Raw genomic sequence first — 27,270 nt, 5'->3', positions numbered from 1 at the left:
GCCCCCGCTCACGCCGCGGTGTCGGGCTGGCCGCTGTGCCCGGGCCCGGCCGTTGCGGTGCCGGAGCGCCCCGCGCCCCTCGCAGCCGCCCGCACGCTTCGTGCCGCTGCCCGGTTGCAGCCCCCGGCGCCGCGCCCGAAGGCACACGGTGAAGCAAGGCAGGAGCCTGCTGCGGCCCGCAGCGCCCCACGTCTCTGTGAGGTTTACTTGACCCGCTGTTTTACTGCCCAGCTTCCCGCTGCCCAAGCCCCGCCGGTGGGCCCGGCTGCGCCCCCACCTCACAGCCCCTGCACCCCCTCGCCAGAGCGCTCGGCACCGAGCAGCACCCCGCGCCTCGCACATCCCTCCCGGTGCCCTCCCGCCCCGCCTCGGCTCGGCTCCCGGCGGCTCCGCCCGGCCGCGGCCCGCCTGAGCCCGCCTCAGCCCGCCCCCGCCGGGCAGCCACTGGCGGCCGCGCTGCCGCGCACACCCCCCCGTCCCGCCGGGCCCCGCGCTCGCCAACATGGCGCTGGTGCTGGCGGCCGTGCGGGGCTGTCGCTGCCTCCGGGCGCTGCGGCGTCAGTGAGTGCGGGGCGGGATGCGGGATGCGGGATGCGGCCCCGGCGGGCGCTGCCGCTGCGCTCCCCGCCCCTTCCCCGCGCTCTGCGGCGGCGGCCGGTAACGGCGGGGGCTGAGGAGCAGCGGAGGTCGCGGCCGGGAGGGAGCCGGCGGCGGCTGTCGGGCCTGGCGGGGGCGGCTTCCCGGAGCCGGGCTGCCCGAGGCGGGAGGGGAGAGGGCCCTGCGCCGCGGGAGGAGCGGGGGAGCTGGGCCCGGCCGGCCCCGCTGCTCGGGGCGGGATATACTCGTACCCCGGGCTCCTCTGTAGAAAGAAAACAAACAACCCACCCCCACCCCTTGGCTTTAAGCAGCTGGTGCGGAGCCCGTGGCAGGGGTCGGTGCCCGCAGCTGCCGGCAGCTGGGGGGGCTGCACCGGTTGCCCCCCGGTTACTGATGCTGCCTTTTGCTGCTGTATTTTTGTCTGGTACCGTTTAAGAATTGCTGGACTCGATCCAGGATTCCAGAGTTGATCTATATGTTAATTGAAACAGCCCTGGAGTCTGCTTTTACCGTTCCTCCCAGCCGCTGAGCCTTCGCTATCCCATCTCTTCAGCGTTAAGTCCTTTGAGGTTTAACTTTTCATTGCTGGAATTCTTCGTAGCTCTTCTTTCTTGCTGCCTTTCGTGTTCTTTTCTCTTGCCCCTTTTCTCTCTATAAGCAATTCCTATCTCCTTTTTAAACTTCTCTTTTTTGGTGGTTGTTAATGTCTCCTTTCCCCAAATACCACCAATTGCCTTCTCCGCAATAAATGCCAGCCGCTGGCTGTTCTGTCCACTAAGAGTGTTGTCTTGTGTTTGGCTTTTATTTGCCTTTTTTTTTTTTTAATAGGATATGTTGACTATTATAATGTTATATTTCAATGCTGCTAAAAAAAGCAAGGGGATAATTTCTGTCGCGTCTAAATGAAAACACAAATGAAAATGCTTGATCTGGTGAAGCCTGTGTAACCTTCCGTGTTGTTCTTGAGTATGTTCTGTGGAAATAGTTGTATCCACAGCTTCAGAGCTGGTTTTAGTGCTGTCGTCTTCTCACCTGAAAATAAAAGTAGCTCATTTGCCCCTTCTTTTTATACTTTTGTAACATTTCTGTGCGTTTGTGATTGTACAGGCAGTGGAACCAATTACAAAGATTTGTGAAATGGGCCTCAACAACAGGTATGGAATTTAACTTCTTTAGTTATTAGGTTTAATTGCTTTTGTAATGTGGATGGGTTTACACTTAGTTTTAGACCAGCGGTTGCTGAAAAACTGGGGGGGTTTTAGATAAATATTCAATACTTACACAGTTTACGAAAACAGTAGTCTGTAGGTGACCTAACAGAAGTCATCTTTTAATGTGTAAACAACATTTTGAATAATGTTATCTGTCATATTTAGTTATAGTCAACTGAATGAAAACTATTCATTTTTCTGATGTTTTCCTCTGAGTCCTTTTCTGTTGCGAAGTCTGTGAGAATTGCTTTTTAGGCATAATGGTATTCAAACAATATATGAGGAAAAGTAAAGTATTTAGCAACATTATTTAAACTGATCCTGTTGTCATGTTGTCTAAAAATACATGTTCTAGAACTCAGAGATACATATATTATTAGTTAGTTTTAAGCTATTTAGCTCTGCTTGTGAGGTCTCTGGCTGTGCTGGTCCTGTGTTTCTACCATGTTGTAAGTGCTCTTGTGACACTTAATAGATGCTTGTAAGTCACTGTTTAAAGAAGAAAACCAACAAAAAATTCATATCTTGTTATTTCTTTGTGGCTGTGTATCAGTGGGGAGTAGTGCCCTTCAAAGAAAGGTGAGTCAGTTTTGGGGGGCAAGGGGGCAGGGACAGGTGTTAATTGTTTTCTAGTTGATCCAGAACGTACACAGTAAACAGATAAGCATCAAGTTTTATGTTTAAGTGGTATTTTAGGGTTAGAATATATTTCTTGGATTCTAAAAGGAAGAAAAGACTTAAGTCCTTATGCAGAAGTAAGTTTCATTTATAAGGAAAAATTCCAAGACTAGCATGGAAATGCTTTTGGGTGAAGCATGTGGTTTTTTCATTATTGGAAGAAATGTATAAACACTACAAATGGTGAAAAAGAAACCTGAATTTTAAAATTGTTTTATTTCCAGGAATTTTTTAAAGGATATATTTCTTTTAAAAATTGTTTGCTGTTCTTCATCTTTTTAAATAGGATGTCACAACATAGAAAAGATTCTTATTGCAAACCGAGGAGAAATTGCCTGCAGAGTGATGCGAACAGCAAAGAAAATGGGTGTGAAGTCTGTAGCAGTTTATAGTGAAGCAGACAGAAATTCCATGCATGTAGCAATGGTGAGGTATATTCATTAAGTTTGTGATTGATGTTCATTCATAACTATTTCTCATTAATAAGTTTAATGTGAAAGTAGATTTGTGTGCTAATGCAGTTCGTTTTCACTTCCGTAGAGCTGCTTCCAAGTTTCCTTTAAATCGATGAAAAGTTTGCCTAGTCTCTGTCTCAGCACCTGACAACTTCAGGGGAAGTGCATTAAAGTTTGGTGCTCTGACTCCAGAGTAGCCACAGGGGGTTGGAGAATGGACTCGATTTTGGGAAGAAAGTTAGAATTTGTTTCACCTTGAGTCTTTCCATGAAGAGAGGCAGCGACTTAAACTGTTGCATGCTAGCAGTCTGATAAGCAATATAATTAGCTCAGAAATTCAGTTAAATTTGCTTTTTATTATCTAATAAACAGTCTATTTTTTCCTGTAACAGGCAGATGAAGCATTTTGCATTGGTCCGGCACCCTCACAGCAAAGTTACTTGGCAATGGAGAAAATAATACAGGTGGCCAGGGTCTCAGCAGCACAGGTAGATAGATCATGACCTTAAATCTTCTGTTACTTCTGTGCTCTTTAGTTCTTTATTTTTGCCCATGGTGTTTCCATTTTGTGTTTCCTTAGCATTCTATTGAAGTTTCAGGGTTTTCTAAGCTAAACTGATATAAAAATAGGCTGGTAACATTATTCTATTTTAGGCTATTCATCCAGGTTATGGTTTCCTCTCAGAAAACACAGAGTTTGCAGAGTTGTGCAAGCAAGAGGGAATCATCTTCATAGGTCCGCCTTCATCTGCTATCAGAGATATGGGTATTAAGAGGTATCTATTTCTGATTTGTTACTTGGTTATGCAATTTACAGTTTGGCAGGGTTAAATTAGTTTACAAATGACCGGTTGCCCCATAATTATTTATTCTGTCCATTTTCATTGTGTTTTATTTCTATGGTTTTCCTCAAAGGAATGAGCTCCTGGTTTATAGATGTGGGATTCCTATAGACATAGAAACAATCAAGATTGTTCACTTACCAGGATTTTGGTAATTAAATACTGAACTGATTTTAGTTTTCCAGAATTGGGGCATTGCAGTCTTACATAGGTGAGGGTTTAGCAGTCAGATTGAATGTCTTGAACGGTGAAAAAGAAACACCTTATCATCAGGTGTTGTCATGGATCATGTAAAATGGGGTGATAAGTTTTGTTCATTAAAGAGGATCTTATTCTTGGTTACTTAAATCAAAGGAATGTTTCCAGGGTATGAAGTATGAATCAAGAATATGGAAATACGGTTGTTACTAATACGTGAACTGTGTAATATTAATTTAAGAGAATTTTTTTAATCACTTCCTAATGTGAGAGTAAACTGCTTCTGTAATGTAACTAGTTTTGCATGCATATTTGAAATTACATTTGTATGTGTGAGTGTTTTGTGTGTGCTGTGAATCCATCCCTTATGAAGAGTTTTTTCTTTGTACAACTTTAAATATAGTTTTGGCAGGATATGGCGTTATAATTTGAAAATGTTAGGTTTTAGCCTCTATGATGTGGGTCAAAAGATAGGAAAGAACAGTAAGCCTGCAACTAATTACTGCTTTTATGTGGAGGGCTTGGAGAGAAAAAAAGAAATCCCTGTTTGAAGCATTTGGTTAATTACAATCCAATTGTATGTAACCCATTTATGTAAGTAGTCCTGTTGAGGTCACAGGAACTACTTTTATGAGGACAATTAACATTGGGAACATATACAAGTTTGGAGCTTAAAGTAAGAGAAAAATATTACCATCATTCTAAACATAAAACTGTTCTGTCAAAGCACTTCCAAAGCTATAATGTCTGCTGCTGGCGTTCCTGTTGTTGAAGGTTATCATGGAGAAGATCAATCCGATGAGTGTCTAAAGGATCATGCCAAGAGAATAGGATATCCAGTAATGATTAAAGCTGTTCGCGGAGGTGGAGGAAAGGTAAAGGAGCTAATCTGTTCCTCACATGGTGTAAAGTTAGCATGTCTCGGTATCTGTCATAGAGTATTCTAAAAGAAATCTGAAAACAAAGAAACTGGCAAACTACTTTTCAGTAAAATTTATTATTAATGTCCAATCTAGCACTATGAAATCTCAGTTCCTTTTGTGGTGCAGTCAGGCACAAGGTAAGTAGCTGGTATAATTAGAAGAGTTTTGTTTATTTCAATGGGCCTCCAGTAATTCACGTAAGCAGAAAGGTTGTCCTCTGGATTTGTTTGTGTGAAATTACTCTGTGATAGTTTCTGTGACTGTTTTTGCTAACAGTTTTAAATGTTGCATAAGAAGTGATTAGAAATACTACTTAAGTATTTGGTGTCTAGACACTTTTTAATGTATGGTGAATTCACTGTCTAAATCTGATTTTACTCTGAAATAAATTTCTATAAAAACGATGATAGAGAATTCTAATTATTTCCAAAATAACTGTATTTTTTCTGTAGTGGAATCAAGTTTTCTCTGCCAACCTTGGAAAATTTCTATGATGTTTTAAGAATAAAATTGAATTTCCTACTCATCTTTACCAGTGGAGTTATACCTATTTTTTTACACTTCTTCTGGCACTTCTGGGACATGGTAGAACTATCTTACTGGAAGTTGATACACCATTTTGCTAAAGTTTTAAGAAAGAAGGGAAAATTTTTATCGTTAAGCTCATTTCTTGCTGTTTTTGTGCAACAAGAGTTTTTATTGTCTACCATATTTTAAGACGTTTAGATGTGCTTTCTTCCTGTGTTTTAGGGCATGAGAATTGCTCACTCAGAAAAGGAGTTTCTGGACCAACTAGAATCAGCTAGGAGAGAAGCAAAGAAGTCTTTCAATGATGATGCAATGCTGATTGAGAAATTTGTGGATAATCCAAGGTGAGAAATAGATGTTGTAATATAAACACTGTAATGTTTATTCTACTGTTAAATAAACATAATTGTTTTAGTAGTAGGATGAAAATGGGTCTTGTATGTTTTATTTGCACTATGACAGATCTTTAGTCAGGATTGTTTATAATGTATTGAATTTCTTGTAGTGACTTTGTTTTGAATGGTAAGAATTAAAATACTGCTGTTTGGGAGACACGACAGTGGCATTTAATAATATTGATATTCCTCCTTGAGTGAGCTTTCTAAACTTAATTGGCATCTAGAAAAAAAAGTAATCGCTTTATAGTTCTTAAACTACAGACCTGAATCGAGCTGACATGGTGTGTTTGCTGCCCTCAGGTGTCCTAAACTAGTTATTTAATCTTTTCCTATTTTGATATTAGAACAGAAGCCATAGTCTTTAGCTCATGTCTGACATGTGAAACTGAGCTGATTGATTTTTTTATAAAGAACTTCTCACAGAGGTCTATTTGATGCTCTTGTACTTTACATCTGTTTTTCTTGAAGCATCACTATAAAGAAAGCATTTTTTCTAAAGAAACTGGTGGCCTACTTACGCTGTCAGATGGGCATGAGAAAAATCTCATTAAATTCCTGGGGAATTTTTTTTGCCAGCATCAGAGGATTATTAGAATAGTGAGAGATTTTTGTTAGTTTTATACATGGAATGGAGTTCTGCCACCTAATAGTTGTCCTTTGAAATAGTGTGTTGAAATAAACAATGTTATTCCTGAGCCAGGGCTGCTGCCTCTTGTGAGTTGCTACAGAATAATAGTGAAGTGGATAAAATAACTAATATAGAGGTAGCAGCCTTTACATAAGTATCTTGTTTGTGCTATGACCTACGAGGTTTCACTGCAGTAGCTGGCATTTAGGCTGCTAGTTTGTTTAGGAGATTGCGGAAGTCTGAAAGAGTTGAAATCCTGCATAACAACAGTCTCATCTCTGCATTTTTGGCTGTTTAAGGGAAGACACTTAAATCTATAAGAAGTCCTACTGAAGCATACAGGACTGTGTACACATTCAAACTCTGTTTGGTGAAGTCAGTCGCAGGATTGGAGTTTTATTGAAATACCTTGAAACATGTATTATTATGGAACAGGCATGTTGAAGTGCAAGTGTTTGGTGACCAGCATGGCAACGCAGTGCATTTGTTTGAAAGAGACTGCAGTGTGCAAAGGAGACATCAGAAGATCATTGAAGAGGCGCCTGGGGTGAGCAGAAAGTTCTTGTAATATTTTTTATGAACAGACGTATTTTTAGAGTAAATGCTAACCCCCATCAAATTTATTCAGCAGGTGGTGATTTATTTGTAATTCTCAATACCTGTTTTAATTTTGCTGCAGAAAATGTTCCAACTGAAAAAATTACTTTCTTTAGGAAAATGATTCTCAGGGAATAATTATATAGATTTCAAGTGTAACATCAATAAGGATTTCACTATCGTTGCTAAATACGGTAAAATATGAATTCACAGTATGTTTAATATCACCAAAATTCACAATAATTTATAGGGTTTTGTATTACTGTTATTTACAGCCAGGAATTAATTCTGAAGTTCGAAAGAGACTTGGAGAAGCTGCTGTCAAAGCAGCTAAAGCAGTGAATTACGTGGGAGCTGGTAAGTGTGGAGTTATGGCTGCTTAGAGGTATGCTTTTAACTTAATAAGACTTTAAGTCTCAAAGCAAATGGATCTGATTGTTTTAGAGTATGACACACATCCCCCAGATTTTTTGAGGTTTAAGCAAGTAATCACATAGTTGACTTTGATGTAATTACAAATTCAAATCGGCATACCTGGTCTGAGCTTAAGACCAGTGTCAGCTGAGGAACAGAAAGAAAAGGTGTCAGAGCAGGTAATTCTATCAACTAGGTTGTTGTTGGAAAGTGAGCCTTGTGAATGTTAGTAAATTTGAGCAGAGCAAGGGAAAAATAATTTCTCTTTCAGCATATAAATAATAGTAAAGCCTTTAAAAGAAAAGTACCACTCACTGTCTGTACAAAGTCCACACTATTTCCAAGATGAAAAACAAGCTGCTAAAATAATTTGTGAGTTTTTCTCACTGCTTTCTTGGGATACTTATTTTTCAAAAATAATTACGTGCCTTAATACGTATATGCAATACTGAAAAGCATCTTGATGCACTTCTTACAGCTCTAACAAAATGCAGCTCTTGCTGTGAGGAGAATGGCTACTAAACAGCACAGGATGTATACATGTGCAAGGAAACAACCGTTCTGTTTTCAGACCTCAGTTGTGTGACTGTTTTAAGATCACTTGTGTGGAATTTAATGAAATTCAGTGTATCTGATTTAGAAATAGTAGTTTTGTCCAGGCATAAATTGATTGTCTTAGGTGTCCATTCTGAAAACATCTTGTTTTGGTGAAGTGCCCTTTTATTAAATACTTCAGGAACAGTGGAATTCATTATGGACTCACGACACAATTTTTACTTCATGGAGATGAATACCCGACTGCAAGTAGAGCACCCTGTTACTGAGATGATCACTGGAACAGACTTGGTAGAGTGGCAGCTAAGGGTAAGTGTTAATTGAATCTACATGTAGAGTTCCTCTTCTCGGGTGAATAGTACTCTTTGGCGTTGCCTATGAAAGACCAGATAGGTTTTCAGATCCTATTCAGCTAATAGGGTAGAATTTCCTTTGCTCCAAAGAAACATCTTACATTATTTTACTTGATTATAGAGCATTGTGGAGATGCTTTGAATTCCAACAAACTCATCTTTCAGTTGTGTAGAGAAAAAATATTTTTAAAGTATATTTAGAGAGATTATAGAGAATGTGGAAAGTGGCGGGAGTAGGGTCCTGATCTTTCGCTTGCCACGCTGAAAATTTTTTAAAACTCTAGTTCAAATGTATCTCTGGCCCAAAAGTCATTCTCAGATCAGGCTGTTGGAGATTCATCACAAAAACACGTCTGATGTTCTACCAGTGTAGTGACATTCTAAAGTAAAGGTCTAGCTGTGTGGACTGGAAACAGGTTATTTCCTCACACACCCAATTTGCAGAGAGATTAATCACATCTTCAAATGATAACAAAAAGTTTTGGACCTTAGGGAACTGCAATGAAAAATGATTTAGGTTAGATAAATCCAAAAGTGAGGATAGCAGCACACATTTAGCTTGAGTAAAGATAGGGTAGGGGAGTGTTTAGTGTAACCAGAAGAACAACTGAAATGGCAAATGCTGATGCGAAAAGGATGAACTTTTGGGTTCCTCATCTGGGAATGGAAATTGAGTGCTGAGTTGGAGCAGGGAACAAACCATACTGGAAGAAAGAGAAAGAGATAGAGTGGAAAAGTGTGGTGGTCTTCACATGTGGCTTAATGAGTCAGTTCTTGGAGAGATTATGTTTGTGAATCTGTATAGTAGTACTTTGAAGACTAAGTTCTATTGTGCTGTCTCTGCTGAAGCCCAGAGTTCGGTGGCAGAAGGCAGAGTATGGAAAATCCCTGACATTTCAAAAGAAGATGAAATGTTACTACAAATTTTTTTGATAGGAACTTGTATTTTCCCATGTGAATTCCTTTGAGTAATAAAACAATTTTTCCTTCCCCAGTAAACATTCTTAAATTGTTAGAAATCCCCTTTAAGAAATATTTCCGTAAGTGTGCAGGTCCCACAGTATGCAGAAGAATCAACAGCATATGTCGCTAATCCATTTTATCATCTGCTTTTGGAGCAATTATTCTCTAATAAAATCTTGTCTTAGTTGACCAGGCTTTAATTTAAACATTTAATTATTTTTTGACATAACCAGCAGAAAAATATTAGATTGTTTTTCGGTTATGTTTCAGCTGCGTGGAATACTGGGAGGTCAGTTTACACAGTAATAATTCAAAATCCTTTGACTGGTTACTCCCAGAGAAAAGGAAGGACTAAATTCAGAATTAGCCTTTTATGACCTACCACTTTTTTGTCCTTGTGCTTTTTTTTTAATGTGCTTTCTAGTTGTTCATGTTTAGAAGAAAAATATTTAATAATTCATACATTGGCAATCCAGAATATTGATCCTGAATTAAAAAAAATACTGTTTTCAGGTTGCAGCAGGAGAGAAGCTTCCCTTAATGCAGGAGGAGATTCTACTCCGGGGCCATGCGTTTGAAGCTAGAATATATGCTGAAGACCCTAATAATAACTTTATGCCAGGGGCTGGGCCGTTGTTGCACTTATCCACCCCACCACCTGATAGTTTCACCAGGATAGAAACTGGAGTCAGACAAGGTAAAACTGAAGGCAGTGGTCTGATGAGAAATATTTAACATCAGAAGCTCTTCTTTATAAGCATTTCCCTCCCTGGCCTAAACAAGTTTGTCTGACAGGGTGTTGTTACAAAGACTAATCTCTACAGCATTATTCTTCCTTGTGATTGTCTACGTACTTTTGGTCAATTACTGAATATTTTATTTACCTCTTTATTTACCTGTATCCAAATTATTGTCCATTGGATGATGCTGATTATATTCTCATCGCAATTTGTCAATCCTTTGTTCTGATTGCAACAAAGAAAATTGAAGTTGAGTAATGTTACCTCTGCAATAGTCTGTACTGAAGTTGTCCTTGGAATTGAAATGCCAGGTCACGTCATCAAAGGTTCTTAAAGGACATAAAGAAATGTGGCCGTCAATTGTGTCAGAGTTGAATCCATATGGTGTGCAGTACTATGCATTACCAACTTTCAGAAATGCTTGGTTTAGTGTTACAGGATTTTTAAAATATATTTTAGGTGATGAGGTTTCTGTTCATTATGATCCAATGATTGCAAAGCTCGTTGTGTGGGCCGAGGACCGTCAAGCAGCACTGAGAAAGTTGCGATACAGTTTGCATCGATACAATGTAAGTAAAAAGAACTTGGTATGATTTCAGATCTGGAGCTAACTTTATGAACATCTTGAGCTAACAAAATATGGGTAAAATACTACAATAAACCAAAAGTGGCTTTCAAGAAGAAGCCTGCATTGCCACTACCATTTCAGATTCATTATTTGTTTGCAGAAGCTGCATTTTTTCCTAATTTGCAAATTGTTTTCATTGGTGGAGTCAGTATGTGGGAAGTCCAGCTTTACACATAGATTTTTCTTAAGTTTGTGGTATCTTCAGCTGGATGATGCAGCTGGGACTTTGTAGAAGAGTAAGGCTAAACAACATCGTCAATTTTAATGTGAGCTTTCTCAAAACCGAAGGAATTTGTAGGTGGAATTTGTGTCAGACAATGTTTGCTTGTAATTTCTAACAACTATATTTTAGACTATATGGGTGATAAAGAAATACGGAGGATTTCTAATATTGTCAGTTCTTTTTAAAAACTGGTCCCTTTTCCCCCTATAAAACCTACACTTATCTATTTTCAGAAGTGGAATTCAGAAGGTTTAACTTGAGGTGAGACTGATATTATTTGTGCAGAATTAATTTACACTTTTAAATCAGCAACATAAAGGTGATTGAGGTACTGCAAATGTTTGGCCCGCTATTGTTTTAGCTAAAAATGAAGATTATTGCAAGTGAAAGAGATAAAAGAATTCCCTTAATTTTTTTCAGAACTTTCTTAGTAGTTCTGTCAATAAATGTTGACAGTTGACAGTTGACAGTACAATATAGTTACCAGTTTCACTGATTCCTCTAAAATAATTATTTCTATGTTCATGGTTTTTGCTTAGGTATTTTGCAGTACAGGAAATGGATAGTATTTAATAAATTTATAGAAGTCATTGTTCCCTTTTGTTACTATTAAAATATCAAATGTGAAATATCTGAAACTATTGTAACTCATTTTTAATAAGAGGCATTTTTCATATTAGGAATGTTTTTTTAGATACTCACGAGCATGATTTTCCAAAACAGTATTTTTTTTTTCCTAAATTACTTCCCATTACTATTGCTGGAAAACATCCTTTGACTTCACAGTGGACAAAGGTAGCATTTTGAAAACAGTGCTTTTGAGAAAGCCACTCTTGTTTTTGTGTTGTGTTTTTATTCTTTTCTTTTTAAAAGCAGTGTTTTCATATGTAATAAACCAGACCAGTTGAATTAATTACATTTTATTGATAAACGTTTTGGTGCTGGCTGAAGAAAGATTCATCTATGCATAAATTGAGCAGAAAGCTGTATATTCATTCATAACTTCATTTCAATTTGGCAATATGCTTCTTTTTCTTTACAGATAGTAGGATTAAGCACTAATATTGATTTCTTACTGAGCCTGTCAGGACACCCACAATTTGAGGCTGGAAACGTGCACACTAATTTCATTCCTCAACACCACGATGAACTATTTCCAACCAAAAAGGCAACCCCGCCTGAAGTTATGTGTCAGGCGGCTCTAGGACTCATACTGAAAGAGAAGATGCAAACAGATGCTTTTAGAGATCAGTCAGATGGTAAGGATCGTTCTTTTGTGTTGTTTTATTCGTGACTGGATGAGACGGTGCTGCGAGCTCATGTGCAATTATTTAGCTTGTGTGCTCCCTTTTTGCTTTGTGCCTGTTCAGGGTTCTGCATTCTGGCATCTCTCAGTCAGATATTTACACGCAGAGCAGACTGTAACTTTTGTTAAGGGACAGATACTGAATATATCACCACTGTAATGTACAGGCTGCTTCCCACAGCACTGCAGACAGGCACTATCTGAATGACCTTGGCGTTTGTAATTGGTGTCACTGTGTACTCTGCCCTTTACAAGCATGAACAGGGGAGTATGTGCCACTATTATTCCTACAGTTGGCCCAAGGTCTTCAGAGATAAAATTGACTCTGCTAGGGTTGGGAGAGGCAGTGGGGTTTAACGGAATGAACAGGACTCCGGGAGGTGAGCGTTCTTGAGTTCAACACTGTTAATGGCTATACCACTGGGGCATGTGATTACTGTTAACAAAAACTTCATATAAATCTAATACATGCTGCCAACAACCTCATTAATTTTCTTTCCTTCTCCACTTAACTATCCTGGAAACATTGGAGAGTGGGATTGGAAAGGTTTCCATACACTAGTCCCTTGCTTCAAGAGATGATAAACTAATCGGGCAGCATCTGAGAGCTGTATATGTGATCCATTCTCAAAAACACCAAGGGAAAGAAAAAACTTCAGTCTTCCCCAGCAATTTGCTGCCACATTTGACTACTCTTAGAGTTGAAACCTTCACCTAAAGGTCCATCTGTGCTGTGTTGCACTTGAATTCTCATCCTTTCTTGTCCTGTTCAAGGATGTGTTCATTGAGAACAGTTAAGACTCTTAGTAAGTGCTGTTGGTACTGCCAGGTTTTCAGTAGGTTACACGGCATGTTTATTCGGTGTTGAAGCTTGAGGAGGGATTGTCACTATTACAGTGGCTCCCCAATCTTTTATGTGCGATATAATTATAGATGTATGATGGTAGTAATAATAGGACAGTGATTTTATGGTGTAAGTTCTAAGTACTGTGTTTTGCCAAAGTAGAATGAAAGTAACGTTTCTGTGTATTTTGTGTTCTAGATAAATTCTCACCATTTGCATCCAGTACTGGTAGAAGAATAAATATATGTTATACTAGAAAACTGTCTCTGCTGGATGGGGAAAACGGTAAGTTGATAAAGAAGTGCGTGGAGGGAGAGGACGTACTTTATGGATAACATTATTTTAACTGGTGCTTGAAGATTCAGGCTAAGAAATGGCAAATAGAAGCAGTATGAGTTTTATGAAATTTAAGCTGAGAGTTCACAGAATTGCATGCTTAATCCGCACTGTTAGATCTTGAGGAGATATAAACCAAATTCAAATGGCACTATTAATGTTCATAATTTAAATGAGTAAGGTTGAGATTTTAAAAAGAGCTGACTGCCATTGAGTTTTTTTACTTCATTTTTGTCCTCAGCACCGAAATCTGTATTTCAGGGCATAATTTCAGGTGTTCATCTTTGAAGAAAATTTTCTAGAATTCAGTATGAAATCTGCAGTGTGTACTGAGCTAATCTGAAAATACTTGTTCTTTTCTTAGTATTAGTAGGTGTCTTTTTGTCAAGAATGCTAGACTAAATATTGTTTTTATGTCATTGTTTCTAGATCCTATAATTAAATCTACTCACATGTATGTATTTTGTTTTATTGAACAGTTGTGGATATAGCTGTAAGTTACAATCAAGGAGGGTCATACAACATGCAGGTACAAGTCCAATTTTTTTAGATATTTCATTAGATAAAAGAAGACTCAGTTTCTTGTAGACTTTTCTTAGTATTAACTGTTACTGAAGTTGCTTGGTAATTACTGATACGGGATTCTACTTCTGGTTTGCTTGTAGCTGTTGTAGACTATTATTTTGGCCTGAAATTATCTGTGCTAGATGCTGGATTGGCATGGAAGAGCTACTAAAATGTTTCTGAAAATAAGGCTAACAAAAGCATTTGTTTTCCCAGTATTTAAAGATCTTTATTTTCCCTTTCCTTAAATTTGTCTTTCTAAAACATCAGAAATTAGATTTAAATCTGCATTTAAAAAGACTTTCTTTCCACAGGACTTCTGCTTTATTCTGTGCATGAGATGGATCTCCTGTGGGATAAATAAAAGCTTTCTAGAGCATTATCTGTAAGATAACACTTTTTTTATTTTGAAGATGGAAATTGGAAAGTGATTACCAAATGAAATGAGAAATGATGGAAGCAGTAAATTTGGTTAAAAAACTGAATGATGCCCCATAGAATTGGCTTCTTTCTCTGTCTCTGCTATAGAGGTCCTATAGGACACAACTAAAGATGCCTTTAACATTAGGTATTTTTGGGTGTGCATATGTGATTGTTTCCAGTTGTGTGGCTTATGAGGGTTGTATTTTGCGAAGTGCATCACCTGGAGTCAAATGGGGTTTTTCTCAAATTTGGCACCCAGGATGATTGCATGCCCAAGAATGCAGTCTCTCTGTGGGCCAGCTTGTTATTTCCAATATTCAGAGAACGGGAATTATGAGAATAAGTCAGTATTTATGGGCTGCTTAGACTGTGTAGAGATGAACGTACTAAAAAAAATAGTGAGAAAATTGTTGTGCTTTCATGTGTATAATGACATGTTGGGTAACTCAAACCCTTATTTCTGCTGATATGAATACTGAGATAGCCCTCATCCCTCAAGTAGTACCCAGGTTATTTTGAGTGTATTGATTACATATGTAATGCAGGAGAGCTTTTATACTTTAGGTTTATCTCGTATAAGTAATACCAGCAAAAAATAAAAAGAGGCTGGAAGGACCATAGAAGCCTTTTGGGGAGGGGAAGTGCAACTGTTGGGGAATGTAGACTCTCGGGGAAGAAGGAAGAATGGGGGTTGAGATGGGAATGGAGAGAAGCTGGAGATAAGGGATGGAGAAGCAGAATCAGGAACTGGTTATGAGAAGGACAGTGCCTCTGGAGTGCTGCAAAACCTGTCCTGAGGCCAATCAACTAGAGCAGGTTGTTGGGCCGTGGAACTGACAAGCACTGACAGTGCTGCCCAGGGTGTTGCCCTAATTTGTGCCCCTGCTCTGGATACTGATGAAGCAAACAATTTTTTTCCCCCGAGGAATTGGATCAATAGTATCCTTTCAATGCATGTTATAAGGTCTTCATTCAGCAGAAAAATAGTATGCAACTATGTAAATGAAAACTAAATTTTATCTTTACTTGCAACATCCTGAAAGACCAGCAAGTCTCTGATTATTTGCTCGGTGATAGACTTAGAACTAAAAATACCAGTTAAATGTAATGCACTTATATTCATATTCTTACTGTCTTTGTATTCTGAAGGTGTGGCAGAGGTGCAGTTTCCATTGATGAAGATGAAAGGGCTACCTACAAATAAAGGACCCTTCCATTTGGTCTTTTGCAGTTTTGGTGTCTAATTGACACTGTTTCCATCACTGTTCTCCTCCACTCCTTTATAGGTTTACTGACTATATTGTAGTTTTTGTATTATAAGCTTCCAAGACTGAGGAAGATACCTGTCTTTTGGAAAGCACTCTGGAATCTTATTATGCCAGCTGAATAGTATGGATTTTTCAGTTTGAAGAAGATGCTAGGACAAATTAAAAATACTGGATTCTAATAGCATCACTAAACTGAATATTCTGATTTTTTTTCTTTGCCTTTTTCCTGAGAAATAGTATACCTTTGTACTTTGCTGAGTGCTATTGCATAGTTTATAATAAACAATTGTCCTGGGAGAGCATATTAGCTAATCTTCTGGGCTGATTGCATTGGATACAGAATACAGTCTGTTAACTGAAAAGTTAAGGATACATAAGATTTAAAAAGGTTTTTTGCTTTTTTTTTTTTCTAAGTTCCAGAATTATCTGTGAAGAATCCCAGGTTATGAGTGTATTCTACAAATACTAACTTCTGGTTTATTGTTGATGAAAGGTTAGCCTTTGTCCTTATAAAAGCATTTAACTTTCAGATTCAAGATAAAACATTCCTGATTTCTGGGGAGATCGTGAATGAAGATGATACAGTTTACTTGAGGTCTTCAGTGAATGGAACAGTGTGTAAGTCCAGATTGGTCATTTTGGACAACACCATTTATCTCTTCTTTCCGGTAAAGTTCCTTTCTTTCTTATCACAAGTATAATATTTCAGAGTTTCATCCATGTAATTGAACAATAGAAATGGCAAGAGAATATGAGAGAGAATCATAATTTCAAGCTCTTTACTGTGAGGGTGGTGAGGCACTGGCACAGGCTGCCCAGAGCAGCTGTGGCTGCCCCATCCCTGGCAGCGTTCAAGGCCGTTTGGACGGGGCTTTGAGCAACCTGGTCTAGTGGAAGGTGTCCCTGCCCATGGCGGGGGGGCTGGAACTGGATGGTCTTTAAGTTCCCTTCCAACCCAAACCATTCTGTGCTGCTTGTTTTGATACTTGTTGAATTTTTAGCTATAATTGTAAGTTAGTTGCTTATGGTCAGTGAGTGAGAAAAATAATTACTTTTAGAAGATAAAATACAGTTAGGTGAATCAGAGGACTTTTTTAAGGACACTGGAAAAGTAATAAGCATGCTGACAGTCCTTTTGCTGCCCTGACCCCAGTAGTCTGCCACCCTAAACAGCTGACTGGTTTGCCTAAAGCTGGATCTGTTCTTTTCTTGTGTGTCAGCATGTGCACTAGTGGCATTATTTTGTTAACTCGCATGTCATTGATTTTATTTCTGCAGGAAGGTAGTGCTCAGGTCGGCCTTCCTGTACCCAAGTACTTATCTGCAGTGAGTTCAGTGGGAATGCAGAGTGGTGCTGTAGCACCCATGACAGGCACAGTTGAAAAGGTAATTATAATAATACAGGTAGGAAATTAATTCTCCAATATATATCCAAGTCCACTCTTCCAGAAATGGTGCTTGCTTCTGTACTGCCAGGAAAGAATCAGGGCCAGAAATGCCAGTGCTCTGTGACTTCTCCCAGTTGAAAAACGCCCTGTTTACTCTGAGTTTTCAGCATCCACCCACGTTTTTCAGGCTTCTAGTCTTCTAGAGCTATGGAAGATCTGAGTATTTAACTACTGCTTAAATAATTTTTTCTTCATCTTAATTACTTTTTAAGTTGAAGTTCCCTGAAATGTTACAAGCTGTTTGGTCGGTTTCATTTAACCAAGAGAGAGAGATGCAAGATGCACTTGCAAAAAAAGAAATACTCAGAAATGCCTATTTTGTTAAGCTGTGTGTTTTGCTGCTTCTGGTTGTATTTTTTTTTTCTTTAGCTCAGCAAGTGTTGTGTATTCCTCTGTACAGTGACAAAGTTTTGATAGAAGAGATTTCCAGGAGCATTTAACAGACGGATTCTGCTAGCAATAAAAAGTCATGAACCTTTCAGAGGGTGGAGTACGTTGAATGTGGATCTCTTGCATACTGAGTGAATACCCTAAATCAGTTACTGCAGAAAAAACTAGGTGGCTCCTGCAGTCTTCTTTCTGGATTTTGTTTTAAAAACTTCAGGGACTGGCTCCAGAAGAAGTTCTGCACTTTAGCAAAATAGAAGCTTTTAAGCCCAGAAAGGGTACATTGTCTCTTGTGTTTCTTTGATACGCAGATGGCTTCCTGGTTGTCCTGTTAGCTGCTCCTGAACCTCTCTCTCTTCTGTAGCCCCTAACTTTCCTTGAGTATTATCTAGAGAACCCAGACACCCAATTCAACAATAACAAAGAAATTATGAGGCTGTTTTGTAAACGACAATCACTGAGTGGATTGTGCTAGCCAAGATCCAGCTAATGATCTTTAATGGTACAGACGTGCATGATTAATTTGTCAATTTTCTCTTGAATTGTAGGTGTTCGTGAAAGCAGGGGATAAGGTTCAGATTGGAGACCCTCTAATGGTTATGATAGCTATGAAAATGGAGGTAAGTGACATACAAAAGGTTTTCATTACTGAGAAAATAAGCATCTGGCCAGAATTTAATTGGTTTTGGTTGCATTATTAAAGTCTGGTGCAGTGTAGCTTGCAGATGTCAGTATCACTTCATATGCTGCAAAACAAGTGTTATTTCTGACTAGATTTTAGAGGATTATATATGCTGTTACTTTATTAACAAATTATGATTATATAATCCGTGCTATTCTGCAGCTGTTTTAACATTAATTTGGTTAGCTTTGTCAATCCTTCTCTCTCCTCCTTTCACTTTTCTAGCAGAAGACTGTCTAGGTGTGTCTCTTGTTCACACTGTTTGCGATATAAGCATCTGTACTGTCTGCAGTTACTTAATTCAGAAATTCAGCTAATGGTGACTTTGTAACTATGCCCAGGATTTTACTTTGTTTATAATAGTTTTTAGTATTTACTTGGAAGTTTTACCAAGAGTATGCTAAAGATTCTTTGTAATTGCCCACACGGCATTCAGTGGACTAGCATTTTGCCCATTATATCTTGTCATATTGCTTGATGATGGCTCAGATTGCTTGAATTATAGTTTTTGTGGCCTGAACTGGTTTGGTTTGGCTATTATTTTAAACTTCAGTTTGCGGTAGCAGAATTAACATTGTTGAGAAAATTTGCCTTTCCCTTATCATGCCCTTTTATAAGTGACACTAAAATTACATTAAATACAACTGCACTAAGGAAAATTGACACCCAAAATTATTTGCAATTAGACAGCTGGTATCTCAAGACTGCTGTTATCTGAGCTGTTCTCTTTTTTTGCAGTGCTATTGAAATACAAAATCTAAAATTTAAAAAGCAAATTATGCTTAAAATGAATCCTTGCTTAGATGTGAGGATTTAGTATCTGGTATTAGATATTAGACTAATCTTATGTAGAAAACTACAAAGAAGCAAAACTTCAATGGCAAACTAACCTGATACAGTAACAAGTAGACCAATGTGGGGATTGCTATATAAACATGCTGTTCCTTTACTGGCACTAGTAGCTGCATTTGTATTGCATATGGATTTTGCAAAATAGCTGCTCAATAAAGATGCCTCCTGGCCAGCAAGCAAAATTACATTTAGTAAATCTGCTGATTCCTCTTAAGGGAACAAATCTACTATATGATTAACATTTTGGACTAAAAATTTTTATTTCTGCCTGGTGTTTATTACAGTAACAAAAAGTATTAGTGAAGTAAAATAACATTCAACTGTTCATACTTCAAAATGTAACATTATATAGCATTTTTGTCCCCAGTATTCTTACCAGAATAAATAACGATGAGAAAATAAAACTTAAAAAAGGACTACGATAACATTTTAATAAGAAGGTTTCAAATAAATCTACATGTCAGAGGAAGTAATTGTGTTCTGTTCTAATTGCACCAAAGAGTAATATTAGCGTTTGCTGGTGGGGGGTGGGGAAGGTACTCTGCTGGTTCACTATCGATCTTTTTCTGTGCAGCATACCATAAGGGCTCCAAAGGCAGGAGTGATAAAAAAGGTTAATTTCCAAGAAGGTGCCCAGGCCAATAGACACGCTCCGCTAGTTGAATTCGTGGATGAAGAGGCCGAGTCAAAATAAAATTCAAGGAAAGGTGCATTTTATTTTTTCTGCTTTGCTGATTTTCTCTCAGGAGATTTCTTCATGTTTTCAGCGAACTGTTTTGTATAATAGATTGGGGAATTGGTTTCCTCTGCAATTCCTGCATAGTTCCACTGTAAACTATGCTGACATTACTGAAATTTGGATATCACTATACTGTAATAGTATACATGCAACTCGTGGACCTATGTGATTGTTGTTTGGTGGTTGTGAAATGGAATGGAAAAAGAAGTGGAACTTTTTTTCCATGCCATTGGGATGGAGAAAGGATGGGAGAGCATAGCAACAAGGACTGTACGTTATAACGAGCTAGGGTTCTTCTGCCTACTTTTTCATTCACAGCTGCCTTTGAGAGCATTGGTTTGAAGGAAATCGGAAAGGTGACACTGGTTTTATGAGAGCATTTCTCTGGCAAAATTCTGTTTGTGGCTTATGTTTTTCCCTGAATAGGGAATTCAGGAATGTTTCTTAGCCCTGTATCCCTCTCCGTCATTTTTGCTCATTTACCTCATTAAGTAGTGAATAATTTGCATTTCAAAAATTATTTTAATGTGTCTTGAAATATCTGATACAAAGCATTTTTCAAATACATATTAACATATTAGCATTTGCTACACTAATCAACGCTGGAACCTAACTGCTTTCCAAAAATATCATTTGATCTTTAAACATGAAGTAGCAGCACAGAGAGCTTATGATGATAAGCTTATTTAATACCTAGAAAGTGTGCCAAAATAAAATACTTCAAAATCCTTATTACATTTCCCATATCGTTCATATTCTAGTATATTACTTACTGGCTACCACAGTCTTTGTAACAACCTGAAATATTACTAAGAATAGTTAAGTTTTTTGTATCTGCAGTGTTGCAGAAGAGAAAATTGGTAGGTTTTTTGATACACAAAAGAAAATATTTCTCAGATGCAGCATACTTGATCATTTGCCGTAAATTATTTTAACTTGTTTAAAAAGCACCTAGGAGAAACAGGAAAAGGGAAAGAAAAACTACCTTTTAATTGTTGCAAACTTGCAAAATTTTTTTACCTTTTAGTTAAGATGAAGTTCTGCTTGCCCTATGAACTTTCGATATACTCATTTAAAATGACAGTATGGTTTATACTGCAGAAAGGAGCAAAGACAGATGCTGCAGTGAACCCTAACTTGTAGTTACATCTGTGCAAATGGATCCGTATACTTATTCTGAATCAATATACAATGTCACGGGGAATTCTCTGATCTGATTCTGTAACTGTGCAGCTTTGCCTGCAATGCAGACAAAAATTGTAAAGAAGTAATGGCTCTGGATGGTGTATATGTTAAAAGCATGCAGTAATATTTTTCAATTTTCCTTGTAATCCAATGGCCACCTAACAAAAGATTACACTCCTGTGATCATCTTACAGAATATTGTCACAGTGATTTTTATTTACTGCCAAATAAAACTTAAGCTGAACTTTGAATGTTTGTTTTCGTTTTTCTCCGTTTTGTTCTTTCCTTGGTTGCTTGCATTTATACATCGGAGGGTTTTAAGCAGCTGTTTATGTATCATCACCCGATATCTGACAGACCGCAATCTGCAGATCACTTTCAGGAGGCAGCAATCCAGACAGTTGTGATGGGTTTCACTGCAGGTAAGTTTCAGGACTTGTATTACCTAAAAATTGAATCTACATGTAGGAACATGAACTGAGACCTGAATGGATGCTGCAGCTTGTAATTTATTTTTTTTTCTTTCCATGTGAGATTGCTACATTTCTAGACATACTTTGCTACGCTGAATCTGTAGCAAAACATTAAAACTCAACAGCATGAGGTTCTCTGTCCACTAAGTCTGTGCTGCTTGCTTCATCCAGTCAGTGAAACCAGATGTGTTCCTTAGACGCTGTCTTCCCTTAGGAATGAAAGCAGACAAATAATTTTACCAGTTTTAATTTTCCCTCACTTCTGGAAATTAGCTGTCAGGTTTTTTTTGCTGTAGGTTTCCACTGAGATTGATTTTTCAAGTAGTGATGGTTTTGTTTATTTCAGAATAAAATCTCTTGCAGAAGTTGCTGTCAGAATTTGTGCACTTGAAATGTTTTGCTGCAGTGTGATTTAATTGAACTTAGAGATGCACAAAGGATTACTAATGGTAGGTTGTTCCTGTAACCCAGAATTTTAATTTACAGAATATTCAGAAATTTTCCGTTTTGTTACAAATAAATCCTTGCGTTAGAAATGTGAACTGATAAAAGCTATATGAACAGTCAATGGCAATGGATTAAGGTCTGAACTTACAACTTTTACAGAAGGTATGTTCTCAACAGATACTTTAACTGCTTGTACAGTTCTGTTCAAAATTATTTTTACACATTAATGCTTCATAGGTAAATACCACTTAGTATATGATTATATATCACATACTAACTATATATCAGTTTATCTCTGCCAGTTATTCACTATCAATATAACTTTTCAAATAGTGCTGTAGTTCTGATATAATCATAGATATTATAGAAACAGTCTGTTTCTATAGCTTATACCCACCGAAGATCTGTGGCATGGAGCCTAAACTCATGTCGAATTGGTGATTGGGACACAGGGAGTGGAAAGCCAGGACTGTGTTCTTACTTCAGCCACTTACTGTGACTTCAGGCAAGTCACTTCACAGATACTTGCCTGTGTTTCCTTATTTAATGAGGTTTATGGTAATCAAAACGCTGCAAAACTTGTGGACAGTGATTCATAAATAATTATTTCCCATGTTTGCCAGTAAAATTGTAGTTTTGTACGTAGACTATTTTTACACGTAAGGTTATTTTTCTTACCTTTTATACAGTAAATATGTATCCCAGTGAATTGTAAAAGTTTCCAATGTGTATTAAATCCTTTAGTATAATGGTTGTACTATCTAGTTACCAGAAAATCCTAGGTTCTAACCTCATGATTATTAAAAAATTAATACTCAAGTGTTAAAACTTGGTCGGGGGGTGGGGGGGGAGTTGAGGAGTTGATCTGAGTACACTCCTCTTTCCATTAAAGCAAGTATCTATCTTAAAGGGCACATCAGCCAGTGCACTTACCATAGGTATATTAATTTCTGTTGATTATTATTCTTTTCAGTCAGATCAGGAATTATTTGGCTGCACTCTTATCTGTTCTATTTGTAAAAAGCTCAACAGCGCTGTGTAGAATGTGTTTACTGAACAGTCAATGGCAATGGATTAAGGTCTGAACAGCTTTTACAGAAGGTATGTTCTCAACAGACACTTTAATTGCTTGTACAGTTCTGTTCAAAATTATTTTTACACATAAATGCTTCATAGGTAAATATCACTTAGTATGTGATTATGTATCACATACTAACTATATATCAGTTTATGATACAGGGGCATAGCCTTCCGCATCAGAAAGTAATATTGCAGAAATCTATAATTGAAACCTTGGCATTTATTTTTATGTGGACTCATTGTATTTCTTGAAAGAAGACAGCCTGGGTTCTGAAAGCAATACAATATATTTTATGAGACATTTACTGTTAGCTTAAAACCTGTTGATTTATATGATGAATCTATGTTAAAATAAACATGGATGTTCCAGATGAATACCCCATATTTTTTATTATAGCAGTGACAAGCAAGTAAAACACATGTCTAGAGTCCTACTGGGTTTTGAAATTAAAGTGGTAGCTGGATTTTAGCTTTAATCTGTTTTCTGTACAAACAGTTCTGGTGCCAAAAAGTTGCTTTTGAAATGGTAATTGGTCTCTGTGAATGGCAGCCAATCCACTCAAAAAGTAGGGAAAGTGGGAGATGTTAACATACTAAAGCCATCAAAGTTCCAGAGTGGTGAAAAAGACAGCTGCTGAGAGCTGCATCCCTCTTTTGCCTCTCTGAAAGGGAAAAAGAGATGTCTTATTCTGGCTGAACTGTTGTGCTTACTCAGCCTGCACTGGCACACACAGAAACACTCAGTACTGGTATGATAACTGCAGCCAAAGAGCCCATACATGTTCAGGGTCCTCTGCTCAGCATCCCATAAGACGTAGCTCCTGCTCTATAGAATTATAAAATGAGATAAAATATGACCAGAACTGTCATACACAGATGAGGGTAGTGCACGTTTTCCTTGAAGTTTGCCCCCCCCCCGTATATGTTGATAGCTAGTCATGGGCATGGAGGTTACAATTTGCCACAATATCAAAAAAATAATATTGGCTTGGTTGTGTAGGTGCGTTCCCAAAACCCAGTTTGCTGTTAAGACAGTGTAAGGAGTGGGAAAGGCTATATGTGTGTGACATGTGACAGGAGGTAAGAATCACCTAATTCCCCTTGCTTTGTACGTCTGCTTTACTCTTGCAGACTGCTTACCTCAAGACAAAAGGCTCTGCTTCCCATACATGTATCTTAAATTGTTTTGCACATTAATAGCAAAATATGTGCTCTGAATTGGGATGCCTTATGAAGTTGAACAATTAAAGATGGCACATACAGAAAATCACTGTGATAAGGAGATAATAATAGTGTGTCACAGGCTCCTGTATTCTTGAAATCACCCACCATAATTCTTCGTAGTGAGAATGGAAAGCTGCTTACAGTTCAAAGGTGTAGGTTTTAATAATTAAGTCACAGCTGTGATGGCACAGTCTGGTTTATAGCTTGGAAAACTTCAGATCATTCTGTTTACAAAGATCACACCTTGTGTACAGAAGTTCTGCACCAAGAAAATACCCGTATCTCATAAAAATCAACTAGCTATCTCAGTTCTTATTGCCCTCTTCATTTCTTAATGCATATTACTTAAAATGGTTTGATTTTACTGTATATATCTCACTAGTTCTAATGAGTTCCGAAAAAATACAGCAAGTCCTGAAGTCTGTGGCCCATTAGGTATCCTGGAAAGTCTCAGTTTATTCAGGCCTGCCAGGCTCTAGTTAGGTACCCGAGAAATTTTCAGGCTCTTAGGCTCACTGACCTGACTTTTCTTTCTTTGTCACATAAACCTGTCCTCTCCTTCCCGGAGATACTGTCATGCGGAACCCAGCTCCTCAGAGTGCCTTGGACTGGGTGTAGTAACTTGTTAACCTCTTGTGTAATACAGGAAGGATGAAAAAATGAATAGAAGGTGAACACCCTGCAACTTATTAACAACAATCATCAGATACTGGAGATGTGCCAGTTTGCAGGTTAAACAACTTAAGACACCTACAGGACTCGGACTGTTTACTTCCTCTGTGCTTCTTTCAATGCAGAAAAAATTATGGGCTGATAGAGACATTCCAACCATATTGGTTGAACGGCGGGATAGGAGCAGGTCATTGGACGCTTCACACCTGTGGATGCTAAGGAACTTCATGCCTGTAGAGTGGCATTAAATCTCCTTGTTCAGGACAGTTCATGGGACTTTGTTCTCTTAGTTAAACGTGGTTTGCAGGCAAAGGGCCATAGTCATAACCAGTTCATGGCTATTCCATCAGTGCAAGATGAACCGATGGTTTCACTCTGTAGAGCAAGAAGTAGCTGACAAAAAGATGGGGGGGTTAGACATTTCCAGGCCAAGCTGTTCCAGGTTATTGTTATCCTTGATAAGGCTTCGGGCCTCTTCCTCAGAAAGTACTTTAAGTGGAAGTCCTCAGCAAGGGGATTATGCTAAATGGATTCTGCACTGACTGAAAGTGAGACTTGCTTCTCTATTTGCTCAAGAAGAGAGCTCAAGTTAGTGTAAAACAGCTCAATGTTACATTCAGAATTATGCATTTGACACACTTGGATTTTAAAAAAATCACTGGTTCTCCTAGGGCTCACATGACTTACAAAACATTATTGGACCACAACAAAATGAGGCAAGCACGTCAGCCTTACTGTAAATTAAACAAGTCATCATGTTGCTGCGGTCACAGTGATTATGCTGCATGAAGATTGCACAATGAATAGTATTTCCTTCTGGTCTATATCACTGAATGCATGTGTCATGTTTACAAATAGCAGAGCTGTTCATCACTGGTCTGACTTGGTGTGCCATCCTGGATGGAGCTGTACAAAGGGTACCATGTAACAAGCCCAGTTTAGACAATTTACTCTGAATATGTACAAATATGCTTTTTGGCAGCCTCGTGGTGCCTCTTGCTTTATAAAGCATCTATTTTTGCTCAGAAAGGGTGAGATTCAGTCAGCACATACGTCACTGAAGTACAGATTACCTCTGCAGATGTACAGCCAGCCAGCAGGCGTATGGACATGAGTGGAATTGGGGCAATCTGACTGTCCTGCAGTGCGTGCTCTGCAGGATATGCCTCCTGCAGTGTGCCATGTATGCAGAAGATAACTGAGACAGTCTAATCAAACTGGCTCAGGCTGAGGCACCAGCTAGCCTGGCCGTGGTGGCCAGCAGCTCTGGGTAGGGTAACCTACCTTTCATTCAACAGTTCATGTGTACCCATGGAAGCACTCTGGGACAGAAGAGCATACTCTAGCTCCCACTAAAATCAGCAACACTAGACTTACAACTTAAACGGCAGTAGGAAGCCACTCCTGTTCTTTTCTCATGTACAATTTCACCTTATAACTGAACTTGAATTGGGGGAAAAAAACACCAAACACAAAACGATAGCGTGCATACTAGGAATAGCATTAATCTGCATTTCAGGGTTGTTTTTGTTTCACTTGTGTTTCACTGAATCCATTTTTGTCTGCCCTGCTAAGAAGCCTCTGCAAAGCAGTTAAGTATGATTTTCCATACCTTATACAATAAGAATTCATAATGTACAAGAATTTAGTAAGATCAAATCCCAAGTCAGTACAGTTTGGAAGAAGAGCTCAAATGTCCTGATGTCCTGACTCCCAGGAAAAAAAGATGGTACAGCAGGAACAATTTCTGAACATTAAGGTACTGAGAACAACCTCCACAGACCTGCAGCTAACTAATTGCTAATTGGTAAACAAGACACAAGATGAAAATAATGGATTGAACTAAAAGTTGTAGCAGTAGTGAATTTTTCAAGGAATTTTTTTAAAGTAAATATAATTTGAATGCATAAAATCAGGTCTTCTAGATAATACTTGTAAGTCTACTAATGTAAGTAGCACATTATTAAAGCTTATGAATGCTCTTGCATATTAAGTTCCTTGTGCTCTTAAATATTTCTGGTATCAGGCCTTAATTTATTATGATTTTAATCTAAAACTCATTGGAAAACAAAGGAACATGCCGATTTTGGTACCTTTTTAATGACCTAACCATGAAAAAGTTAAAACTAATTTATGTTCAGTACTTTATTCAGGAACAGAAGAAGCAAAATGAGAAATATTTTTTCAATGTTCTTTTAAGTTAAAAGAATCTTATGTACAACTTGTTAAAAGAACAGGTAAAAATAAACACAGTGTGCCCCCAAACCCACACTCAAAAAGGCCCCCAGCAGACCCCACACTACAGAAAACCTGCAAGATTCACAGATACTAGGGAAAAACAAGTAATTTAAAAGTCCTGTCTGTCCTGAGGAATCGACTGCAGTCACAGTACATCTCTCAGATTATTGT

At 38.3% G+C, this 27,270-nt stretch overlaps 1 protein-coding gene across 1 annotated transcript; it reads left to right on the top strand.

Moving 5' to 3' along the window:
• The first annotated feature begins 440 nt into the window (after positions 1 to 440).
• MCCC1 (methylcrotonyl-CoA carboxylase subunit 1) lies at positions 441 to 21,216 on the top strand. Its single transcript, XM_056358323.1, has 19 exons — positions 441 to 561; positions 1,705 to 1,751; positions 2,773 to 2,912; positions 3,334 to 3,429; positions 3,596 to 3,717; positions 4,709 to 4,856; positions 5,655 to 5,776; positions 6,894 to 7,005; positions 7,331 to 7,412; positions 8,206 to 8,333; positions 9,854 to 10,037; positions 10,540 to 10,649; positions 11,974 to 12,190; positions 13,280 to 13,366; positions 13,897 to 13,946; positions 16,203 to 16,340; positions 16,951 to 17,058; positions 18,056 to 18,127; positions 19,616 to 21,216. Exons 1-19 carry the CDS (start codon positions 503 to 505, stop codon positions 19,733 to 19,735), a joined length of 2,142 nt encoding a protein of 713 aa, XP_056214298.1. The 5' UTR covers positions 441 to 502; the 3' UTR covers positions 19,736 to 21,216.
• Positions 21,217 to 27,270: the final 6,054 nt, after the last annotated feature.

Source organism: Falco biarmicus, chromosome 13, assembly GCF_023638135.1.
Source record: "Falco biarmicus isolate bFalBia1 chromosome 13, bFalBia1.pri, whole genome shotgun sequence".
Classification (NCBI taxonomy): Eukaryota; Metazoa; Chordata; class Aves; order Falconiformes; family Falconidae; genus Falco; species Falco biarmicus.
Note: the sequence above shows the minus strand (reverse complement) of the source record. Positions and strands in the feature narration are given on the sequence as shown.